This window comes from Perca flavescens, chromosome 8 (genome assembly GCF_004354835.1).
Source record: "Perca flavescens isolate YP-PL-M2 chromosome 8, PFLA_1.0, whole genome shotgun sequence".
Taxonomy (NCBI): Eukaryota; Metazoa; Chordata; class Actinopteri; order Perciformes; family Percidae; genus Perca; species Perca flavescens.
The window spans coordinates 2,161,839-2,184,288 of record NC_041338.1 but is presented as its reverse complement, the minus strand read 5'-3'; the positions used below and the strand labels follow the sequence as shown (position 1 = coordinate 2,184,288).

Here is a 22,450-nt window from a genome sequence, read left to right as displayed (position 1 = left end):
TATAGCAGCTAAAGTAAGTGACTCTCTGATCTAAGGGTCTGTTCAAGAAACATATTTTCTAACATCCCTCTGGTGATATCCAGCCATGCAGTTCTGGTTTTACAGTGTAAATCTAGGTTTTGATGATGATGATGATCCCGAAAAGTGTTGACTTTGGATCGTCCAGAATAACAGGCAAACTACAGGGAAATCCACACATATCACATTTTTGAAGAGACGTTTATAATGATTGATCCAGAGCCCCAGTTTCACTATCAACTTTCCAGTTTTACCTGTTACTATTATCAGCCTCAGTCTCAGTAAATCTATTGCACTACAGTCCATGTTTGTCCTGCAGACAAGAGTACTATGGCAGTCTAAGCGTACTATGAAGAGTGTCTCAGTTACCGTTGAGCAGGGTTGAGAGCAATAGCCCTGGGCTGGTCCAAGTCCATCCAAAACAAGACCTTCCTGGAGGTGCCGTCCAGGTTGGCCACTTCAATCCGATTGGTCTCCGAGTCTGTCCAGTAGAGCTTTCTGCCCAACCAGTCACAGGCCAGCCCGTCGGGACTGTCCAGCCCTGATACAACCACAGTCTGGCCCGTTCCCAGCGCCTCTTTAAGGGCTGAAACCAGAAAACATAGACAGTGTGAGAAGGTAAAAGAGAAAGGATGCTTTCTTCATCAAACCAGTGAAGATATGCTGGGGTTAAAGTGGGATTTGGCAGGTGGGGGAACCCTAAAATCAGGGAGGGGATGCTCTCTGTCTAGCTCATCTAAAAACATTGGATCTGCAGCATGTTACCGTGTCGTGTAGTACAAGGTCAATATTGTTTTTCACTAACGACAAAACAACTAATCATCCGTGCATTTATATGGAACTAAACTTGAGGAGCTTTCCATCTTTACTCTCCTCTCTGATTCGTGCATTATCTGTCCTAAATATGCTATTAAACAAAAGTATGATTCAGGTACATTCACAAAAAGACCCTAGATTGACCAAGAGTTACGCTTTAATAACAAGGTGTTCAATGCACCCCCGCTTCAGTTTAAATAAACTGAAATTTTGTCGGATCTGAACGTAGCCCTGTTCAACTGACTTTAACAGACAGTACTCGACTGTCCGGCTATTTTTTATAGACATGTGAACTCACCACAGACAGACGGTGGTGCACTGCTGAGACTGAACAGGGGAAACACTGCAATGGAAGTTTGGCGTTCCAGATCGTTCCGGCCCACTTTAACCCCTGAACATGTGTAGCTTACCAAGCCACCTTTACTGCTGGTGTTTATGAGGAACCCTTCACTAAGCATGAGAATAAACACACAGGAAACAGTGTGAAGTCTTACAGTTGGATGACTGATTCCAGTGCGTCTGTTTGATGGCCTCCTCACTGACATCTGTCCAAAATATCAGGCCCTCAGAATACAGGAAGTCCACCGCTGCTGCATCCTCCAGGTCACTAACAACGATGGCCGACTCCCCCCGCACGCCCTCCGCATCAACCAATCGTACGTCACGCCGGTTGGCAAACAGGAGGAAAGGTGAGGCTGGAAAGGAGAAGAAAAGAAAAATGATATTAAACCCAGTTGATTTGAACTGATCCAATCGCAATTCTTTTAGTAAAGGGAGAATAAATTGGCTCAAACTCATACATAAGATGTTTTTCTTAACCTCAAATTATGCATTCAGACTATTCATCCAGGCGGCTTTGTAATATTTGTGTCTAGCCCGTTCAGGCAAAACTGTGGAATTTCCCAGTGGATTAGGGAACTGGACGACTCGTCTTATGTTTGATTTACTTCCTTTATTTACCTCAAGGGCAAAGGAATGGTTTTTGGGAATATCACATTACTATGATTGTCATTTTTATCTGAGCTTGTGTGTTTATGTGTTTAGAAGTGTTTCTTTCAGGGGTCACCATCCTGGAGACGAACATTACTCAGACTACATTTCTAACATTACTCAGGCTGCATTTCACAGTTTGCAGTGTGTTTGCAACGCAATGTGAAAAAAATTATTTTTCACCAACAAATAGAGCTCAACAGTGACCGCCCACTTTTTTACGGCTCTGACTCCGGAAGTGTTTTTCCCCATTCAACTGTGTTATTGACGTTTTGAAAATTGCTTATTTATATATATATATATATATATATATATATATATAAAAAGAGAGAGTTTTAAGTCAGGAACCAAGCCAACCAGCTACGAGATGAATGAGCACAACCCATTGGATTTGGCGCAAAAAACATTTTGAAAACGGCAAAAAAGGAAAAAGGTACAAGACCGTGTACAGAAACTATCAGAGACTTAGAAGCTCTAGCCGTTTGCGGTTTCTCAGGTACAGTAAACATTTCTATGGTAGAAGCGAGTTGGACCAATCAGAGACGTTGCTGTTATGCTTAGGATTGTGGGTAGTGTAGTTTTTCTCCATAAGATCGCGGATAAAACATGTTTTGATTTCAAGGTTGATTTCATACAGACTTCTAGCTTCTACAGGAGCAGGAACTTTCATTTCACAACCACTTAGCTCAGGGTCAGTGTACCTCGGACGGTTTAGACATTATGACTGATATTCTAAATCCTTATGGAGAAAATCAACGGGATTTTTACTTCCGGAATCGGCTGTGGGCGGGACTGTTGAGGTCTATAGCCTAAACTGTACATATACGTTATTACAGCTATGACTTTACTGCTACCTTAATACTCCTGATACACTCCCTCTTTCACACACACACACACACACACACACACACACACACACACACACACACACACACACACACACACACACACACACACACCTTTCCCCTTTGCTCAACACTGCAGCTTGCTAGGAGTTTGCTACCTCTAGAACACATCTGAGTTTAAAAACATCTCTGTTGTGGTATGCAGCCGAGGTTCCTCTGAGCGGAGAACGCATTTCAAACGGCAACGCCGCAGTCAATCATGTTCATTTGATTGTGGGAAGCAATCGTGATAGGGATTAGCATCGGATTAATTGTGCAGCCCTATTTATGAGTTTGGGCCTCATAAAGTCCTAAAAAAGTCAGCAATAATAAAGAAAAAAAGCGGCAAAAACTGTCGAAAAAAGCAACAAAAACATTGAAAGAAGCTCCAAAATCATCAGAAAAAGAGGCAGAAATGCTATTGGTATCCTTAATTGATATGCGGGCCAGATCAAAGCCTGCGAGGGGCCAGATTTTGGCCCGCGGCCCTTGAGTTTGACACATGTGGCCTAGCGTATCCAGATTATTACTGCTGCACCCCCACAGTGCCACATGCCACAGTCAAGTTCACAACGAGACAGCGGCATACCAAACAAGCTTTGGCAGAGTAACACACCACACAGGACTGCTACTCTTTGGAACAAAGCTCAACCATGCGTCGTCAAAAACAGAAACTCTCCAACATCACTGCCAGCTGGCAACAATCTGCAGAGGACAAGACCAAAAAGAACTTTCACATGAATATGTCTGTCCTTATGCTTCATACACTGTCAGATAACACCACACAAGTTAGAAGACATAAAATATAGGAAATATTTATGTTTACTAATCAATAGGGGTGGGGGAAAAGAAACTGAAAATCCTATGTATCGTGATTTTATTTGCATTGATTTTTAATATTGAATATTTATTTTTACCAATAATTGAGCTAAATGTTTTCTGTTTCTACAGTACCACTGACGGGGACTACATCATATCAGTTTCCAGCAGAACTGAGAGAAAGCAGAAAAAGCAGAACATCCACGTTATGTTCCTCTTTACAAAGTACATAAGGGTCAGACTGGCTGACATGTGATGTCATTCTTCTTAGAAACAATTAGTTTTTAGAAATGTCTCTAGAAGTGTTTTATTCAACTTTTGTTTTCGTTAAAAAAAGGAAAAGAATCAAATCACAATACTTCTAGAATCACAATAAATGAAAAACACAATACAAATCCAACCGGCACCCATGTATCGGGAAAAAAGAATCAAATTGGGACAAACGCATACCGTCCCAACGCTAATATTTTGTGTGTGCGTGTGTGCGTGTGTGTGTGCGTGTGTGTGTGTGTGCCTCTGGGGAAGCTTGTGGTGTGTGTGTGCCTCTGGGGAAGCTTGTGGTTTGGGCCTGGCAGGGTGGCAGGGTTGCTATGCTGTGGTTTGGCACCACATGCCTACTGTAATCCCACAGCATTAAGACATGCCGCCTGTGTCAGTGCATCCCCAAACAACACCCAGTCCTTAAAACAGACACAATCAATTTAACAATTCATCATTCATTGAACAATAAAAAGGACTTTGTGAAGGACACCAATGTCAACTTCAAACTACTATGTACAGTCAGTCTACAGCTACGTTTCCAGTTGTATCTTTGGCGACAAAAGCGTTAGTCTTTATCTGTTCCCTATCTGCATGATATTGTTTTATAGTTTCTATAACATTTTGATGGTTAGAGCATCCTAATAGATGAGAAAAAAAAAAAAAAAAAAAAAAGTCTGGATGGCTTGGTATTTTGTGTCGCAAGGATCGGCTCAGAGCCGATATGGACATTGTATTCTATTATACCTATTATATATAATAATGTGCAGCTACTATCAGTAGACTATCAGTGAACAAAGGCCCATTTGCAGTTACATTGCAAGCAGTGATGGCCCACATATTCTGCTTTCATAGGTTCATTGTTGTGGGATGTTTATGCTTTTAAATGCTGCCAAAGCAGAAATAATATGGCACTTCAAAAAAAACGTCCATTGACCTACTGCTGATAAGCAATGCTGAAAGTATGGAGCTAAATCGGGGCCAAATGTTTTGTTCATTCAAAAAAAATATATATAGTTGAAAAAATAAAGCTTGAAATTGAAAATTTAAGTTTTGGTCAAAACTTGGAAAAAATAAAACCATGTATTTGAACTAAAAATAAGTGTACCAATTTTTCTTTCAGTTTGAATAAAATATAGATTCAATTCTGGAATTATTTTGAATAAATTATAAATTTTCATTTTTCACTTTTATATTTGTTTTCAGTTCCACATTTCATGTTTTCAGATTCAAAAGTTATTTTTTACGGCTTCAAATCTTTTTTTTACGGCTTCAAATCTTTTTTTTTTTTTTTCGTTTCAGATCTGTTTTCACTTTCAGATATTTTTTTTCGGTTTGAGACTTTTGGCCCTGATTTGGCGTGGGGGGCGTGGCTTCAACTCAGAGGGGCGTGGCATTATGAGTGACAGCCTATCAAAGAAGGCAGAAGACTCCTCTTTCATGTTGACTTCAGGGAATGGTGTTACTGTGAGAACTATGACTGAATGCTTTCTATCCACTATATACATGTGATTTTTACTTAAACTGATGCCAGTGACAAAGTTCCATTTAAAAAAATGTTTTGGACAACAAATGGTACCAATTACATTATAAGAGCAATAAACTGTGCCAGATTGTGCAGTTCAGCAGGAACAATGACTTCTCCCACTTCCATGTATGACTTATAGCACCACAGTATTCACTGGCACCAGCCCACAGGTAGGACATGTGAAAGATATTAGCATTTTTGAATAGATACTTTGCGACGTTATCCCCTCAGTGGCATTTTTTTTGATTAACACATAAAAGGAAAATAGGTGGACAGCTGGACAAAGCTGGCAATCAAGCATCGCTAGCACTAAAGTTAGCATTAACTAACGTTAGCTTCACACTAGCTGGTGTTTTTACACTAATTTCAGTGTCCAGCTCAAGTTTTTTTTTACTTTAACGTGTATTGGTCTTTGTTAACCTCGGTTTGTCAGAATGACCATAACTTGACACTGGCTGCAGTGAAGAAGGTCTCCTTTTATAGAGTAGACAAATATGACTTTACATTAATGCTCTGGCCTGATAAATTACGTTTTACACTATAACGTTACATGTAACAGCATGACAGTTATGCCTTACAAAATATGCCAAGTGGGCAAACTTTGAAGGCTTCTACCACAGCCTAACTTAAGTATCAGAATACACTAACTTGTCTTTTTGTATTTGTATGTCTTACTGTCTGTTTTCTGGACCGTGTGTGTCCGTAATAAAAGCTTTGATTGATTGATTGATTAACAAAGCGGACCAGGACAAGTTATGTTGTTTAAACGAACCATGAAAAGGTAACACTAGCAATGTTAGTTATCTATAATGTTTTACATTATATGTAGACCATTTACATTTTTATATTATATGTTTTATAAGGCTGTGCGGCTGCAGGCAGCCACTGTCGAGTTATGGTCATTCTGACAAACAGAGGTTAACAAAGACCACTACACGTTAAAGTCAAAAAACTTGAGCTGGACACTAAAATTGGTGTAAAAACACCAGCTAGTGTGAAGCTAACGTTAGTTAATGCTAACTTTTGTGCTAGCGATGCTTCATTTCCAGCTGTCCACCTATTTTCCCTTTATGTGTTAATGCCACTGCGGGGATAATGTCCCAAAGTATCTATTCAAAAAGGCTAATATCTTTCACATGTCTTACCTGTGGGCTGCGCCAGCAGGTTGCCTTGGCGGAGCGGACGCTATGCTGACTGCCGAGTGAATACTGTGGTGCTACATTCAATGTCATACATGGAAGTGGGAGAAGTCATTGTTCCTGCCGAACTGCACAATCAGTTTATTGCTCTTATAGTGTAATTGGTACCATGTGTTGTCCAATACAATTTTTTAAATGGAACTTTGTCACTTGCATCAGTTTATTAAGTAAACATCACATGTATATAGTGGATAGAAAGCATTCAGTCATAGTTCTCACAGTAACACCATTTCCTGAAGTCAACATGACGGAGGAGTCTTCTGCCTTCGTTGTTAGGCTGTCACTCATAATACCACGCCCCCCACGCAAAATCAGGGCCAAAAGTCTGAAACCGAAAAAAAATTATCTAAAAGTGAAAAACAGATCTGAAAACGAAAAAAAAAAGATTTGAAACCGAAAAAAAAAAAAAAAGATTTGAAGGCGTAAAAAAAAATAAGTTTTGAATCTGAAAACATGAAATGTGGAACTGAAAACAAATATTAAAGTGAAAAATGAAAATTTATAATTTATTCAAAATAATTCCAGAATTTAATCTATATTTTATTCAAACTGAAAGAAAAATTGGTACACTTATTTTAAGTTTGAATACATGGTTTTATTTTTTCCAAGTTTTGACCAAAACTTAAATTTTCAATTTCAAGCTTTATTTTTTCAACTATATATATTTTTTTCAAATGAACAAAACATTTGGCCCTGATTTAGCTCCATATGAAAGTAGCTAGTCTAAATCTTAACAGAATCAACTGTGCTGCGATATTTCCATGCACTGCATTGCAAATTGAGGTGCACAGGTTAGTTTATTAATCAATTAGTCCATCAAGAGAATGTAATCGCAACCAGGTGCTCGAATATGAAAATGTGCTGAATCTCCACTGGGTGCATCTGTGCTGTGTTCCGTCTTGCTTGTTGAATTTAAAACAAATAATCGTTTCTAACATTCTTTTATTGAACAAATTGAACATTGAATTGACAATGACAGGCACTACTAAAAAAGAATGACATATACACAGATAGTGTCTATCACGATATGTATATTGCGCCAGTTGATATTGCGATGATGATAATAAAGAAAACGATATATTGTGGCCGGCTTAGCTATATATAAATATATATATATATATATATATATATATATATATATATATATATATATATATACTGTATATATACAGGCCAAAAGTTTGGACACACCTTCTCATCTTCTCATTCAATGTGTTTCTTTATTTTCATGACTATTTACATTGTAGATTCTCACTGAAGGCATCAAAACTATGAATGAACACATATGGAATTATGTACTTAACAAAAAACTGTGAAATAACTAAAAACATATCTTATATTTTAGATTCTTCAAAGTAGCCACCCTTTGCTTTTTTTGATAACTCTGCAAACCCTTGGTGTTCTCTCAATGAGCTTCATGAGGTAGTCACCTGAAATGGTTTTACCTTCACAGGTGTGCCTTGTCAGGGTTAATTAGTGGAATTATTTCCCTTATTAATAAAAAAGCAAAGGGTGGCTAATTTGTAGTACATAATTCCATATGTGTTCATTCATAGTTTTGATGCCTTCAATGAGAATCTACAATGTAAATAGTCATGAAAATAAAAAGGAAACACATTGAATGAGAAGGTGTGTCCAAACTTTTGGCCTGTACTGTATAGATATATAGTGCAGCCCTAGCGCAGACGCAGCCAGGGGAAAATAGGGGTATCAGTGCTGTAAATGGAATATCTTTGGACATCTGATGATGTCACCTTGTTCTCTGGGATATCGTGATGGGCATTTTTCATCATTTTCTGATGTTTTATAGACCAAACAATTAATGTTCAGATGAATCGGATAAATCACTGTTGAAAATGTTCCCACCAAGCAGGAACCACAGAGGTAAGCTTCCATCTATGAAGCTTACACAATAGCTGCAGTAGGATTAGGCATCGAGAACCGGTTCCAACTTAGAATCGTTTCAAAAAGTACGATCCCAATGGAACATTTGGTTTTGAATCTGGTCACCGGTTCCAAATTTAATACTCGTACGTTTTGGTTTGTTGTGTTACAGCCACGGAGCACAGTAAGCAGCGCTCTAAAGTGGGGCTTTATTTTACGTTGAAAAGGTCTGTTCAAATCTGTAAACAACCATTGAATAAAATTAAAAGTTCCCTCTTATCTGTGAAATAAGCATGTGACCCGTTTCAACTCCACCCCTCAAAGAATCAGAATCTACAATCGATAAGAACCGGAATCTAAACGACGGATCGGAATCAGAACTGTTAAAATGCCCAACCCTAAGCAGCAATATGACTGCACAAGCCTGCAGCTATATAAAAAATAAATAAAAAAAACTAATCATCTGGCTCATTTATGAAAGGAACTGACACTAGTAGCTGTAACAATTCCACATTTTACTGTACAATTAATTGTCTCAGAAATAATTGTGACTGACAATATAATTGTGTCTTTCAGTCAAATTAAAGTTCTGAATGAATCTCAGAAAACTTCTTTTGGTTAAATCACTGTCATGTGACCCTGATGATGTAATAAACACAAATACACCACCTAGGAAGTAAACCACGCCTCTTTATTATCATAAGCATTGTATTTTATTCAGAAATGGACATAAAATTGACAAAACCATCAACAGTCATAGCCCTAAGACCTCAGCTAATGTTTATTAATTGGGTAACACTTTACTTGAAGGTATCTACATAAGAATGACATGACACTGTCATGACACAGTCATGACACATGAACCATAATCATAACCATAACCAGAGGAGACTTACTAAAAGAACATAAACATTTATGACTTGTTTATAATGTTTATGATATGTTCATGGCAATGTCATGTCACTCTTACGTAGAGTATAATGTAACCATTAACTGCGGTTAAACAAAGAAACAGTGATTAGACAATTACTAAATAAATCTTACAGGCCTACCTGACACAGATCAAAATAAATGAGAGCGAGAGAGGGGGGGGCAGACCACACACTCTGGCCTAACAGAGACGCTCCAGTGGGGATTAGTGCCAGCTGACTGAGAGGACAAGCCCAGACTGCTGTATCCAAACACTACACTCACACACGCTATATATATGTAAAGGCTCTGGCTGGCTAACAAACAGAAAGGGATGTATTTCAGACGCTTTCAGACATGCACCTCGCAAAGTAAATGCTCATTTAGCACGCATTTCCATACAAGCCACGACAGTAACGTCTCAATTAACACTTCCAACCCGGCACTAGTCTGAATGTGGTCCCAATAACATCAAGACGCCAGCAGCACAATATGAAATACACAGAGACATATTAAACGCACGAGCCAACTAGGGGTGGGAAAACAATGGAAAATCCTATGCATCGTCCTATGCATGCACATTTTTTTGCGACAATTTTTAAAATGTATTCTTTTTTACCATAAACGATATTCTTTATTTATTTACCAATGATTGAGCTAAATGTTTTCTGTTTCTACGGTACCGCTGATGGCGACTACATCATATCAGTTTCCAGCAGAACAGAGAAAAAGCAGAAATCCATCTTATGTTCTTCTTTACAAAGTCAATAAATGTCATTTTTCTTAGAAAACTATCAGTTTTTAGAAATGTCTCATCATTATATTGCCTCTAGAAGTGTTTTATTCAACTGTTGTTGCTGTTAAAGAAGGAAAATAAAATCCCAATACTCAATACTATCGAATCTCAATACTTCTAGAATCATAACTGAAAATCACAATACTAATCCAATCAGCACCCATGTATCGGGGAAGAATCTAATCAGCCCAACTGCAACACACTTAATGTACAGCATGTGACCAAATGCGACCTGCCAGAGGAATTCAAATTGTTTTTTCTTCAAATAATGACTTTTCAACTCACACTAAAATTAAAAAAACTGAAAAAAACAATGTGTGTTATGTAACACAGACATAAATGTATGTCTGAATGACATTAGTCCTCATTATTTCAGTAATTATTACTGTAATATATATATATATATATACTTAATAAATATTCTAAATATAAAATATGCACTTTTTTCAGCTACAATGAAATGCTACAAATGTTAAATTGTGTGTGTGTGTCTTCATGGGTGCAACAGCACACAAAAGAAAAAAAGACCAAAAAACGACATTTGAGTTCGTCAATGGGATTAACAATCAAAGTAGGGGGGGGGACGCGCCTTCATTGTGTGTGTGTGTGTGTGTGTGTGTGTGTGTGTGTGTGTGTGTGTGTGTGTGTGTGACTGGGGGGGGGGGGGAGGTCGTACTGAGGTGGCAGCTTAAAAAGAAAGAAGGGTCCCAAAAGAAGTTTCTAAAGCGTAGGCAATGGACTGCTGCACCCCTTTCTTCTCACACACGCACATGCACACACACATGCACACACACACACACACACACACACAGTTGTCCTGCTTTGTTCTGCTTGGAGAAAGCTAACAGGCTCCCTCGCATTACATCTTATCAGAGCCCATCTTAACAGAACCCTGTGTGTGTGTGCGTGTGTGTGTGTGTGTGTGTGTGTGTGTGTGTGTGTGTGTGTGTGTGTGTGTGTGTGTGTGTGTGTGTGTGTAGGGTTGCAAGGAAGGAAGAGATTTTCTTCACACCTCCCCAGTTGGGACAAGAAAAATGTGTGTGACGAGCGCAGGGAGCATATTTATGCAGTGTGTGTGTGTGTGTGTGTGTGTGTGTGTGTGTGTGTGTGTGTGTGTGTGTGTGTGTGTGTGTGTGTGTGTGTGGACCCTAGAGAAATCAAGGTAGACTGCCACAGACTTCCTCTCTTTCTCCACCTCTGCTCCCTCTGTCTCATTTCTCCCTCTCCTCCTCCCTTTGTCCACTTCTCCTCTCCTCTTTTCTCCTTTCCCTCTTCTCTCAGCAACTTTTCCCTTGTTCCAGTCTTCTTCATCTCGGTGTCTGTCCTACCTCCATCAGGTTTGTATGAAATCCAAACAGCAAAGAACCTCCTCAAGTTTCACACCAGAGAAACACAAACAGGAAAAGATATACATCTCTTCCTGACTTTTCTCCTCAGCCCTTCAGCCTCAGACTCTTTTCCTTTCCCTGCTGCCAGGAGCGTACCAACAAGTGTGTGGATTGCATATTCTTCATTTTTTGCCAATTTTAGACTATTAGTTCTATTAGTGGTTGAACAGTAATAGTTGTGAAAACAGGTTTTTTTTCGGAAAAATTAAAATGTAAAATATATATTTCTTTAGATTGTTTCAAACTAAAATATTACATTTCCTTCTGAAGGAATGAAGACACGGAGCAGTAGCTCTGTTCCCAGTCGACCTCCGTCAGGTCCTGCCCTGTTTGGTGGCGTGTCGAGTGTGCCTCCATCCAAACAAAAGAACAGCTCAGTGTATGAAGCCTGAATGCAGTCAATGCAATGGTCCATATGCTGCAGGCTAATGGAGAGCACTGTGGAAATCACCTATTGGTCCGTCTCAGCAGTGGGAAGAGAAAATACCCAGGTCCACTGGGCAGAGAGGTTCTTTTTTTTGGCGGCCCACCCAAATAGACGAGCCCGCACCCAAAAAGAATAATTTTCCTATTCACAAGTCAGAAGAGCTGGCAATCAAACCTCAATCCTTTTTTTAAAGTGCTGAACCAAAACATGTCCGTATGGCTGCTTGTGTTTGGACATTTAACATATGAGAACTTTGGTCTTTATCTTATCTTTAATGTTGTTACCGGTCAGGTGACCTTTCCCTCTAGAAGCAGGGCCAGACCAAGCCCCCATGAACAACAACCCAGGGCTTATAGGCAGGGTTGGGTACCGAAACCTATGCAACTGGAAGGAATCAGACAAAATTTCAGTTCCTCATTTTGGTTCCACTTAATGTGTCGACTGAAATATTTTCCCTCCGAGGTTATCAGCTGTGTCTGCCTGACATACTCTGTGTGTAGGACAACCGATTTAACCCCCCAGTCCTAGTCGATATAGTGCCATGTGTCCCGTAGCTCTCTGCTGTGAGCAGAAAAAAAAGCTTTACAAAAACCTTAGCAGTGAAAAGACAGCTTTGATTTTTTTTTTGGCATATTAGATCAGGGTTGGTGTCCACCTGCCACTGTGGCCGGTGGCTTCCAAGATTTACCAGACTACCGTTGTTTAACTAGCATTTGGCTGGTGCTCATGTCCAACCCTGTGTTATAAACTATGATTTTTGTAAAGAAGTAATGTAGGAAGTGTCTTACTGAAAATATAACGTGTTAAAACAGAACCAGTAAATGGAGTTTTTCAAGAAATAGTAATGCATAACCAAAAAAAACAATTCAATGCAGAAGGTTTTGAACTTTACCGGGGAATATTAATTTCCTCTACATAAATAGACATTTGCACCATAAATTGATGCAGCAAAGGCAGAATGCTGGAAATGAAGTGTTTGACATTCAAAATGTTTATGGGGGAGGACCCCCGACCCCCCAGCTACAATGTGTCCCCCAATGTTGAAACAAAACCTACGCCCTTGCACCATAGTGAAGACGTACTCTAAAGCCACGTCCACACGTACCAAAACAATCTTTTTTTCCCTCGACTTCCCTGGCATCGTTTCAAAAATGTTTGCGTCCAAACGGATCCATTTGTAAATGACTCAACACGCTACTTCATATTCATATTCCAGGCTTCCAGTTTCTGCTACAAAAATTCACCAAAAAACAGAGAAGAGGCGGAGCATGGGCATAAGCTTGCGCAAACAGACAGTAGAAGAAGAAACCAAACAGCCCTAGTAACCCTAATAGGCTTAGTATCTTCTCCAGCAGGAACACAAGCACGTAGTCCGCCATTGTTGTTGTTATGAGACGTTGTCGCTGGATAAGAGAAGATCAGAGGTCCAGAGGTGTGGCGATGACATCATTGATACGCAAGTATACGGCTTCGCCGTCCAAAGGTCGACGTTTTCGATTTTTTTCACCCTGGGACCAGGTTTCAAAAAAGTGCGTCTTCAGGCAGTGCGTTTATAGGATTCGTTTGGACGATCGGCCACAACCATGCAAAACACGTGCGTTTACACCGAAAAGCGTTTCCGTGTGGATGGCCCTTCAGTATCATTTAGGAAAAAGCACACCATTTACAAAGTGATCTGACAGTCTGTCGGCACACAGCTGGGATGTTTGCCCTGCAGTGTACTGACACTACTTTGGTGTTTTTGGCCAATGGGTGTGAAGTGTGCCAAACTTGTGTGTCACCTCAGTGCCAAACTTAGGACATCATTCTTCTTTCGGAACCAACAGGAGCCAACCACTTCAACTGATTCAGTATTCAACCCTGTTGCTCCCAGCGGAAGGCCAGTTTCCAGCGCAATGTTTAAGTCAGACTTACACATCAACTGATTGGTGTATTTCACTGTTAATTAACATTTCATAGTCAGGGCTTCCCTTGAGAAGGGACTGATGGCAGCGTTAATGTAGAGAATAGCTTTTGTGATGACAGAATCATGAAATTGAGAGTTTAAAAAAGCTAGAAGACAGATTCCACAGGGCCCTACATTAAGTCAGTACTTAATGCTAACTGGACATTTGAAAATATGACTGGGGGTAACCCTGATAGTCCTGATCTTTATGAGCAAAATAAGCTATCATGCTTTGCTGCCTGATGTTATGGCAACATGACTTATGTTTGCATGTGTGTTTGTTTGGGGACACCTGGAGGCTGCTGACATCCTCCCTACCTCCATTCTCCTATGTTTACCATCTAAATATTTAGCTATCTAGAATTTTATCATTTTACCCGTTAAAAGAATCGCCAAATATTTAATTGATTAATCGTTTATTGCTCGTTTCTGTTTTCAATCTTATTAAACTGAATATCTCTGTGTTTTGGACAAAACAAGATATGTAACCCTCCTGTTGTCCTCGGGTCAACAAGTTTCTATATCAGAAATGTGGGATTCTTTCAACCAAATTTTAAAACAAAATAACGTGGATGGTTCAATATGCTAAATACATAATCAGTTCACTACTTTCATTGAATTTGGGTGTTTAATTCAATTGTATAGCATGTAAAGAAAAACTGTTAATAGAACGTTGAAAAATATAGGGACAATTATTTTTAAAAAGCACAGAAAAAAAGTCGGTAAAAGTGACAAAAATGTCAGGATAATCTTAAAAAACGTCAGGAAAAGTATTGTTTTTATATAAGCGCAGAAGAATATTGACAGAAACTTTGAAAAAAGTGACAAAAGTGTTGAAGACGACCAAAATGTTTTTACATTTTGACCCAGAAAAACAAAACGTTGCATGGTCGACGGGGAAGACAACACAAGGGTTAAAGACATCACCTTGGACTTTGACAAACTAAGACATTTTTATAGATTAATCGATTAAGCGGGAAAAGAATCTGCAGATTAGTCTATATTGGATATAACCGTTAGTTGCAGCTCCATATGTCCATCCTGGGAGAGGGACCTCTGTCTGAGCTTTTCTCTAGGCTTTCTCTGTTAAAGGTTTTTTTTTTCCTCATCTGAATAGCGGGTCAAAAACCAGAGGCTGTCGTATGCTGCACAGATTGGAAACCCATTTGAGACAAATGTGTGATTTGTGATATTGGACTATATAAAACTGACTAGAGGTCAACCGATAGTGGATTTTACCGATACCGATAGTTAGGTTGGGCCGTATTTGCCGATAACCGATTAATCGACCGATAGTATTTAGAATTGATACTGGATAAATCAGTTGACAAAATACATAATTTTTTTCAAAAAAAGTCCAGACGCTTTTGCCAATAATCAAAATAATAATGTCATATTTATTGATATTACACCAACAGCAATGCTACACAAGCATGTGTGTTGTCTAAAACAGTTCTCCTACATATTTGGAGTCATCCAGCGCAAACATAAACATAATGAGCATTATAAATCATATAAAAGCACAAACTATTTACATTTCTTCAAAAAAGGCCCAAATGTATGCCAAATCTCCAAACAGTGACACCATTCTTCTCTGTAGAACGGTTTAGACCTAGCCTGACCTGGTCCTACCATGGATGTATTAAGAGAACGGGTCCGACTCAGATTCTAGTCAGAATGTGAGTCTGAAACCGATCCATTGGGCTGTGATTATGGGGCGTGTTCCAACAGAACCAGGAAAAAAAATGCCTCTGCATTCATTGGATAGACCTACAACCAATCAGAGCAACGGAACTCAACACTGTGTATCGTCTCCATAGCAACCACTCTTTGTACAATGCATTCGTTCTAACTTCAGACTTTTTTGAAGCTGGATATATCATTTGTTGCGTGTAAATATAAATGTGGATAACGTTAGTGATAGTGACATGCTCACTACAGTCGCATTTCTAGAGAGATGGATCGGTGAAAACACGTTTTATTTCTCTAATTCACGGCTTTGTTCTAGCGCCGGAGCTCCCTCTCTTCAGTCTCTCTCTATGTCTCTCCACCATATAACGCTCGCTCTCTCTCTCCAGTCTCTCTCTATGTCTCTCCACCATATAACGCTCTCTCTCTCTCTCCAGTCTCTCTCTATGTCTCTCCACCAAATAAAGCTCTCTCTCTTCAGTCTCTCTCTAGGTCTCTCCACCATATAACGCTCTCTCTCTCCAGTCTCTCTCTATCTCGCTCCACCATATAGCTAATGCTACCGTGCTTTCGGGCAGTTGTTGATGCTCCTCCGCTGAGGATTTTAAAATGAATGCGCTGTCAATTCTACACATCTCAAATTCCCCAGCGGCAGCCACTAGACGGATCGTGGACAATTTGGGTCGGACTTCATTTTTGTCAGTGTTTAACCGCTTAAGGTAAGTTAGCCTACTGCTAATGTTTAGGGTCATCTCAGCCTCGAAAGCAAACAAACAAAATACTGTTGCGCTGTTCTTTCTCTACTAATGCAGCATCTATTCAACAAATTAATAACTTTATAATGATATGACAAAATGTACTGCATACCTTTTTGCTGTCGATGCTTTAAACGAGCATCTGATGTCAGCCTTCTCCGCACAGCATGTGCTCTCCGTGCAGCGCGCAGTAACACGTGTCGAAAATAAACAACAAGAGGCATCAGTGATAGTTTTTATTTCGCCTCTAGAGGAGCTATTGTAATGCATGATGCCAGCAGACCCTTCTCAGCTCTGTGTACTGTGTAATGAATGACATTAAAGTATGTACATATATATATATATATATATATATATATATATATATATATATATATATATATATATATATATATATATATATGTGTGTGTGTATGATTAAAAGTGAGAGCATAACCTTCACTCTCTAAAGCAGGGTGTCAAACTCACTTTTACTAAGGGCCACACTGGAAAATGAAAATCACATCAAGGGCCAGACATATAGAGCTTATTAACATGCTTTAATTGAGAAAAGTCAAATATCTTTGACTGTATTACTGCATGTTGCTTTTTTGACATTTTTCGTAAGCCGTACAGGCTCATTTTCATCTTCAATCCCTGCATCCATGCATCTTTGACTGCACCACTGAGTGAGCTACACAGAGTTGTGAAGGTTTTATTACACTGTTATACACAGCATTAATGTGAAGCTGCCGTTTTAGGATGCAAGCAGACAAATGGAGTCTGTTGTTATGCTTAATATGTTTTAATGTTTTTTTCTTTCAGAATTTATTTTGCTTTACATTTTTATTTCTTTTCAATCAAGTTGACGGTTTAAATTTGTTTATTTGTAGTGTAGTGATGACGCAAGTCATGTGATGAAGTGATGAAGAGTCAAAAGCATTACTAACAAAGTCCTCAGTAAGAACAGAATATAGATAGGAGAGAAAGAGGAAAGTTTGGTGTATGGAAGCGCTGCTGAAGTACAGATTTCTGGCTCAGAGTCTGAGAATAACTCATTTTAAGAAAACTGCCTTTAAAGATATGGATTATAAAATGCAAGACGTTACAGGTGAACATTTTAAACAGATATCACCATTAAACATCCCCAGTTAATTACTTACATTAACACATATTTTCGTATTACAAGTTTTCTGAAATGTTATGTTTAAATATGCAAATGAGGCATTATCTAATGCTAACTTTTGGTGAATTTTGGAGACATCTACCTGCGCATAATAGACAAAGTGTAGTAAAAATAAACACCTAGGTGTATAATGTTTTTGCCTTAAGAACAGAAGTCAGTGAAACAACATGGTATTGTTCACGTTTTGTACTACCCGGTAATCTGCTTGTACCTTTATCACTTAGTTCATTGACTACCATTAATCTTCCCCAGTTAATTACTGACATTAAGACAACTATCTTTTGTATTACAAGTTTTCTGAAATGTTATGTTTAAATATGCAAATGAGGCATTATCTAATGCTAACTTTTGGTGAATTTTGGAGACATCTACCTGCGCATAATAGACAAAGTGTAGTAAAAATAAACACCTAGGTGTATAATGTTTTTGCCTTAAGAACAGAAGTCAGTGAAACAACATGGTATTGTTCACGTTTTGTACTACCCGGTAATCTGCTTGTACCTTTATCACTTAGTTCATTGACTACCATTAATCTTCCCCAGTTAATTACTGACATTAAGACAACTATCTTTTGTATTACAAGTTTTCTGTAATTTTATGTTCAAATATGCAAACAAGGAATTATCTATTGACATTAGGAGAAATTTGCATGCACAAATAGACAAATTGGGGTGAAATAAACATCTATATGTGTATTTTGGATGTCTTTTTTCCCACTAGTCTGAAAGAAGACATGCTATGGAAGTAAAATAGCCCAAAAAACTATTACGTTTTTGCCTCAAGTGTCTCCCCTTTAGAACAAAGGTCAATGAAACAACATTGTATGGTTCACCTTTTCGTAGGCCCACTACTTTGTAATTTCCAAGTGCATTTATCACTTAAAGTGTTGTAAAAAATAAATGTTAATGTATTTAATAAAAGAGCTTTAAGAGCTGGTGTAATGCCTTGCATCCATATGAGAGAAAGCTAAGCTCCGCCTCTGCCTGGCCACTTTGAGATAAATAGTAAGAGCGCAAATATCAAAGAAAGTAAGGTAAATAAGAGCTAGATCCATAGGGGAGAACATGTTAAGGGTGTCCAGTGGCGTACTCTTTCCCAAATTAAGACATCCCGGCTTCTTTTTCACTATAAAAGCAGAAAGTGTGCGTGACACCCGACACCGAGCAGGAATGGCTGGAGCCGCCGAGGCCCGAGAAAATAGCCCCGGCTGGCTTCAAAATTCATTTCTGCTCCGACACATAAACTCATCAACTATAATGTTACTGTACACAGCACCGGAGACACCGTTTAGTTACAGTTCAGTCATCCTCCAGCGTGACGCGCATACACACACACACGCACACACACAAACACGCACACACCAATGCAAAGTTTCGCCACTTTCATTACAACTAGTGTTGTTGTAACGTTACCCTTGGGACATGAAAAAAGCTCCACTTCCAGACAAGGAATCCCAACTCACAGCGTCTCAGCGCGGGGACGTTTAGCCCACAGGCACGCAGACAGAGTTGTAACTACCATGTTCTTATCGTGTCTCGGTCCTGGTGGCTCCACGGCCCCTTGTTCCCCGAGGATCCATGTTGGGAACAAACAAAAAGAAAAAGTCAACGTACCGTGAATCGCCGGCGGCAGGCAGCTCCACAGCAGCAGCAGCAGCAGCAGCAGCGGCGGCGGCAGCTCCAGCAGCACACCGCCCATTGCAAGTCCTCTGCCGGGCCGCGTTAGATCCACAACTCCCGCTCCATTGTCCGAGATCTACTCCTTAATTAAGTTCTAAACACTTTTCTCTGTGTGTACATGTACACACATGGGCCAGTATTCCGTTGTACAGCCAGATAGCCTATGTGTCTGCATGCGTGCGTCTGGGTTTGTGTGCGCGCGCTTCTGTTCTGTGTATGTGTGTGTGTGTGTATGTGTCCCCTCTCTATACTTCTTTTTCTTCCCCCCAGCTCGCGCTACTTTATACTTTGGACTGTCGAGCTCGCGCACGGATAAAAAGGGCAGGAGGACGTGGTGTGACGTCACTCGACACGAGGCAGCAACATTTTCTTTTCTTATTTCATTTCACTTTACTTTACTTTTGAGGTTATGTATTTTTATGTTAACAATAAAACAAATAAAGATGAATGACAACATGTACATTTCAGCACAAGCAAGAAAACCAAAAAAAACAAAATACTCAGCAAACATAGGCTATATTTCAAAATTATTGTAAATCAATCCAATAAGGATTCCCATGTTCAAAAAGTAGTAGGAAGAAGTTGAAACTTTTCTGATCCTACCCCCTTTTTCTACTTTTGTACTTATATACAAACAATTTCATTTTTCACAGATTTATTGTGCCTCCCATAATAGCCTAGGGTTAATTCAACAAAAGAATTTGAAAAATAATTCATATAAATATCTATGTACAGCTAAATAAAGCTGCGAAGATTAATCGTTTAGTTGTCAAATATGACTTCCTTACATATGACTTAATCTACAAAAATTTTGATATTTGATTAATCGAACATTTTCAGATATCGGCTTGTTAAATGTGAATTCTTTTTTTTTGTTTCTACTCTCCTCTGTGACAGTAAACTGAATATATAAGACGGTTTTGAGAACGTCCTTTTTAGGCTTTTGTAGACCAAACAGAGTGGAAATCTAGTTTTATCACGTATGTTAGTTTATATTTTGCTTAGATGGGGTGTATTACTCCCTGTCGAAGGAGACCTATCAGTGAGCAACAATATCCAATAGAAGTCAGGTATAACCACAAACAATTAGGCCGACAAGCATTCAAACACAGCTTGTTCAGTATCAAACCAACAGACTTATAGAAGCAGGCTGTATGTTCTGCCGATCGGATTAGGGTCATATAATTTGTGCCAAAGTCATTATTTAACATTAACAATATTGTTAATATTATACTTACTGCACCTGTTCCTATTAATGATCATCGAGTGATTGCAGACTGTGTTTTAGTCCAAGTTATTAAAACATGTATCTTTAAAATAAAATAAGAAAAACAGTAAACGTGTCATTTTGAATAGGAACAGGTCAAGATGCCTAAATGCATGCTAGGGTGTGGCATAATGAATCCAATTCTTTTTCTTTTTTCTTTATAAGGACAACACACATTAATCAACATTTGTGTAAATGTGCCAGTGTTAGCCAGCCGGCTTAGTTTCAGCTGTGGTCCTTTGGTGAGATGTTTTGAGAGCAGAGCAACAGGAAACAGTGAGACATTAGGGTGGGTTAAAATATGCAGACAGAAGACAAGAAGACGTCATAAAGACAGCAACAGCAACTAAATCCATGGCTTGTGGCCCAGAGGTAAGATGGTTGCCCCACAACCACAAGGCTGGCAGATCAATCCCAGGTCATCCGGCCACATGTCAAAGTGTCCCTGAGCGAGACACTGAACCCCAAGTTGCTCCCTGGATGCTGTATGTATAGCTGTCCACTGCTCCTAATACTTAGGATGGGTTAAATGCAGTAATATCATTTTCATTGGTGTGTATGTGACGATTAAGAATAAAGTTTGATCCTTTGAATAAGAATTGTCAAGAAGCCATGCAGAGCAACAGGAAGCAGCGAGACATAAACCGTGTCCACATGCAGTACACGTTGCCGTGTCAGCAACTAAACACAGCAGAGCAATACTGATTATGGCCATCATTTATTGCAGTGCAGCAATAAACAATGAGACATAAAACATACAATAATCATGATGGAGATCTTGATAGAACATTAAAAGCAGCAGTTTAGCCAGTCTGCCCTACAAAGGCTAAGAGCAGTATCTCCAATTTTTCCAAAAGCTTTTTTTGCACAAATAACAAGTGGAGGATCTGCTCTTCAATCTGTTAAAATTTCATATGGCTACCTAATACATTTCTTATATAAATTTACATTTTTAGTTTGCAGTTTTTATAGAAAAGTAGAGTGAACCCAAGGCAGAATGCAGTATCTGCCCGTACTGCAGTCTGCCTTGGTTTCACTATGATACTGCAGTTTGCCTTTGTATCAGTATGAACATTGTTGCAACTAGCTAAGTGGCATGAGTCAGGTTTTATAGCATACAGTTACTGTATGCTATAAAAACCTCTCTCAGAGAAGAAAGGAACTGTCAAAATGGCTTCACTTTTACGTGGAAAAATGCTGGTGAAACTTGCCTTAAACAACAAGGCACCCAAAATTGGTAAGTTTTAAACCTCTTAACCCTTTTTTTTGTCAGTTCTGTCTGTTTAGCTCTTTCTAGCTAGCATTAGCTTTTTTACAGCATTGGGATAGCAACGATACCTTGGGGAATACCTTAGAGAAATTACCTTAAAAAGGTCAAAATTAACGTGTAATACTGACAGCTAGTGTTTAAAAAAAGTTACTGCAGTACAAATTTAAAATACTGGAGAGAGACGTCTCCCCCGCCCCCAGCCCAGACTCAAGGGGAGGAGTTCATTCCCTGAATGATTAAACTTAAACTGTTTGTAATTACATGTGAAGACCTATTCCCAAACTGAAATAAAAGCAATACGTTAATAATTGCCATAAAAGACAGCACTTTTGTGATACAATTAAAATATATGAATCTAATAACGCCTGTGTTTTTTGTTTGTTATATAATGTCAGTATATATAATATAATAAATATTATATAAATAAATATAATATAATAGTAATAGTTTGGTAATAATTAACATATACTGTACTTTGACAATACTATAAGCAGCAGTGTGCAAAGGTTTTGGTGTGCAGCAATGCAATATTGCTTGACATGAAGGTCTACAAGAATACCCAATTGATTTTGTTCATATATGTTGACATACATTTTTATAAATGACGGAGTTGTGCCATTGTTAAGGCATCAAGCAGCAAATCTGTAGAAAATGTAGTAAGTGCCTCCTCAATAAATTATTTGATTTGATTTATGATATAAACAAGTGATTATGATCACTTGCTACACTTACTGCTATATGTTATTGTATAGCCATGTAAGTAT

The 22,450-nt window shown here is 38.8% G+C and overlaps 1 protein-coding gene across 1 annotated transcript in view; it reads right to left on the bottom strand.

Annotated features, from left to right (window-relative positions):
* lrp5 (low density lipoprotein receptor-related protein 5) overlaps positions 1 to 19,435 on the bottom strand; it is a 73,784-nt gene extending 54,349 nt beyond the window's left edge. The window contains 3 exon segments of the mRNA XM_028584913.1: positions 388 to 604; positions 1,329 to 1,529; positions 19,084 to 19,435. Coding sequence (XP_028440714.1) covers positions 388 to 604; positions 1,329 to 1,529; positions 19,084 to 19,168 — 503 coding nt within the window. The 5' untranslated portion in view covers positions 19,169 to 19,435.
* Between the last annotated feature and the right edge of the window lie 3,015 nt (positions 19,436 to 22,450).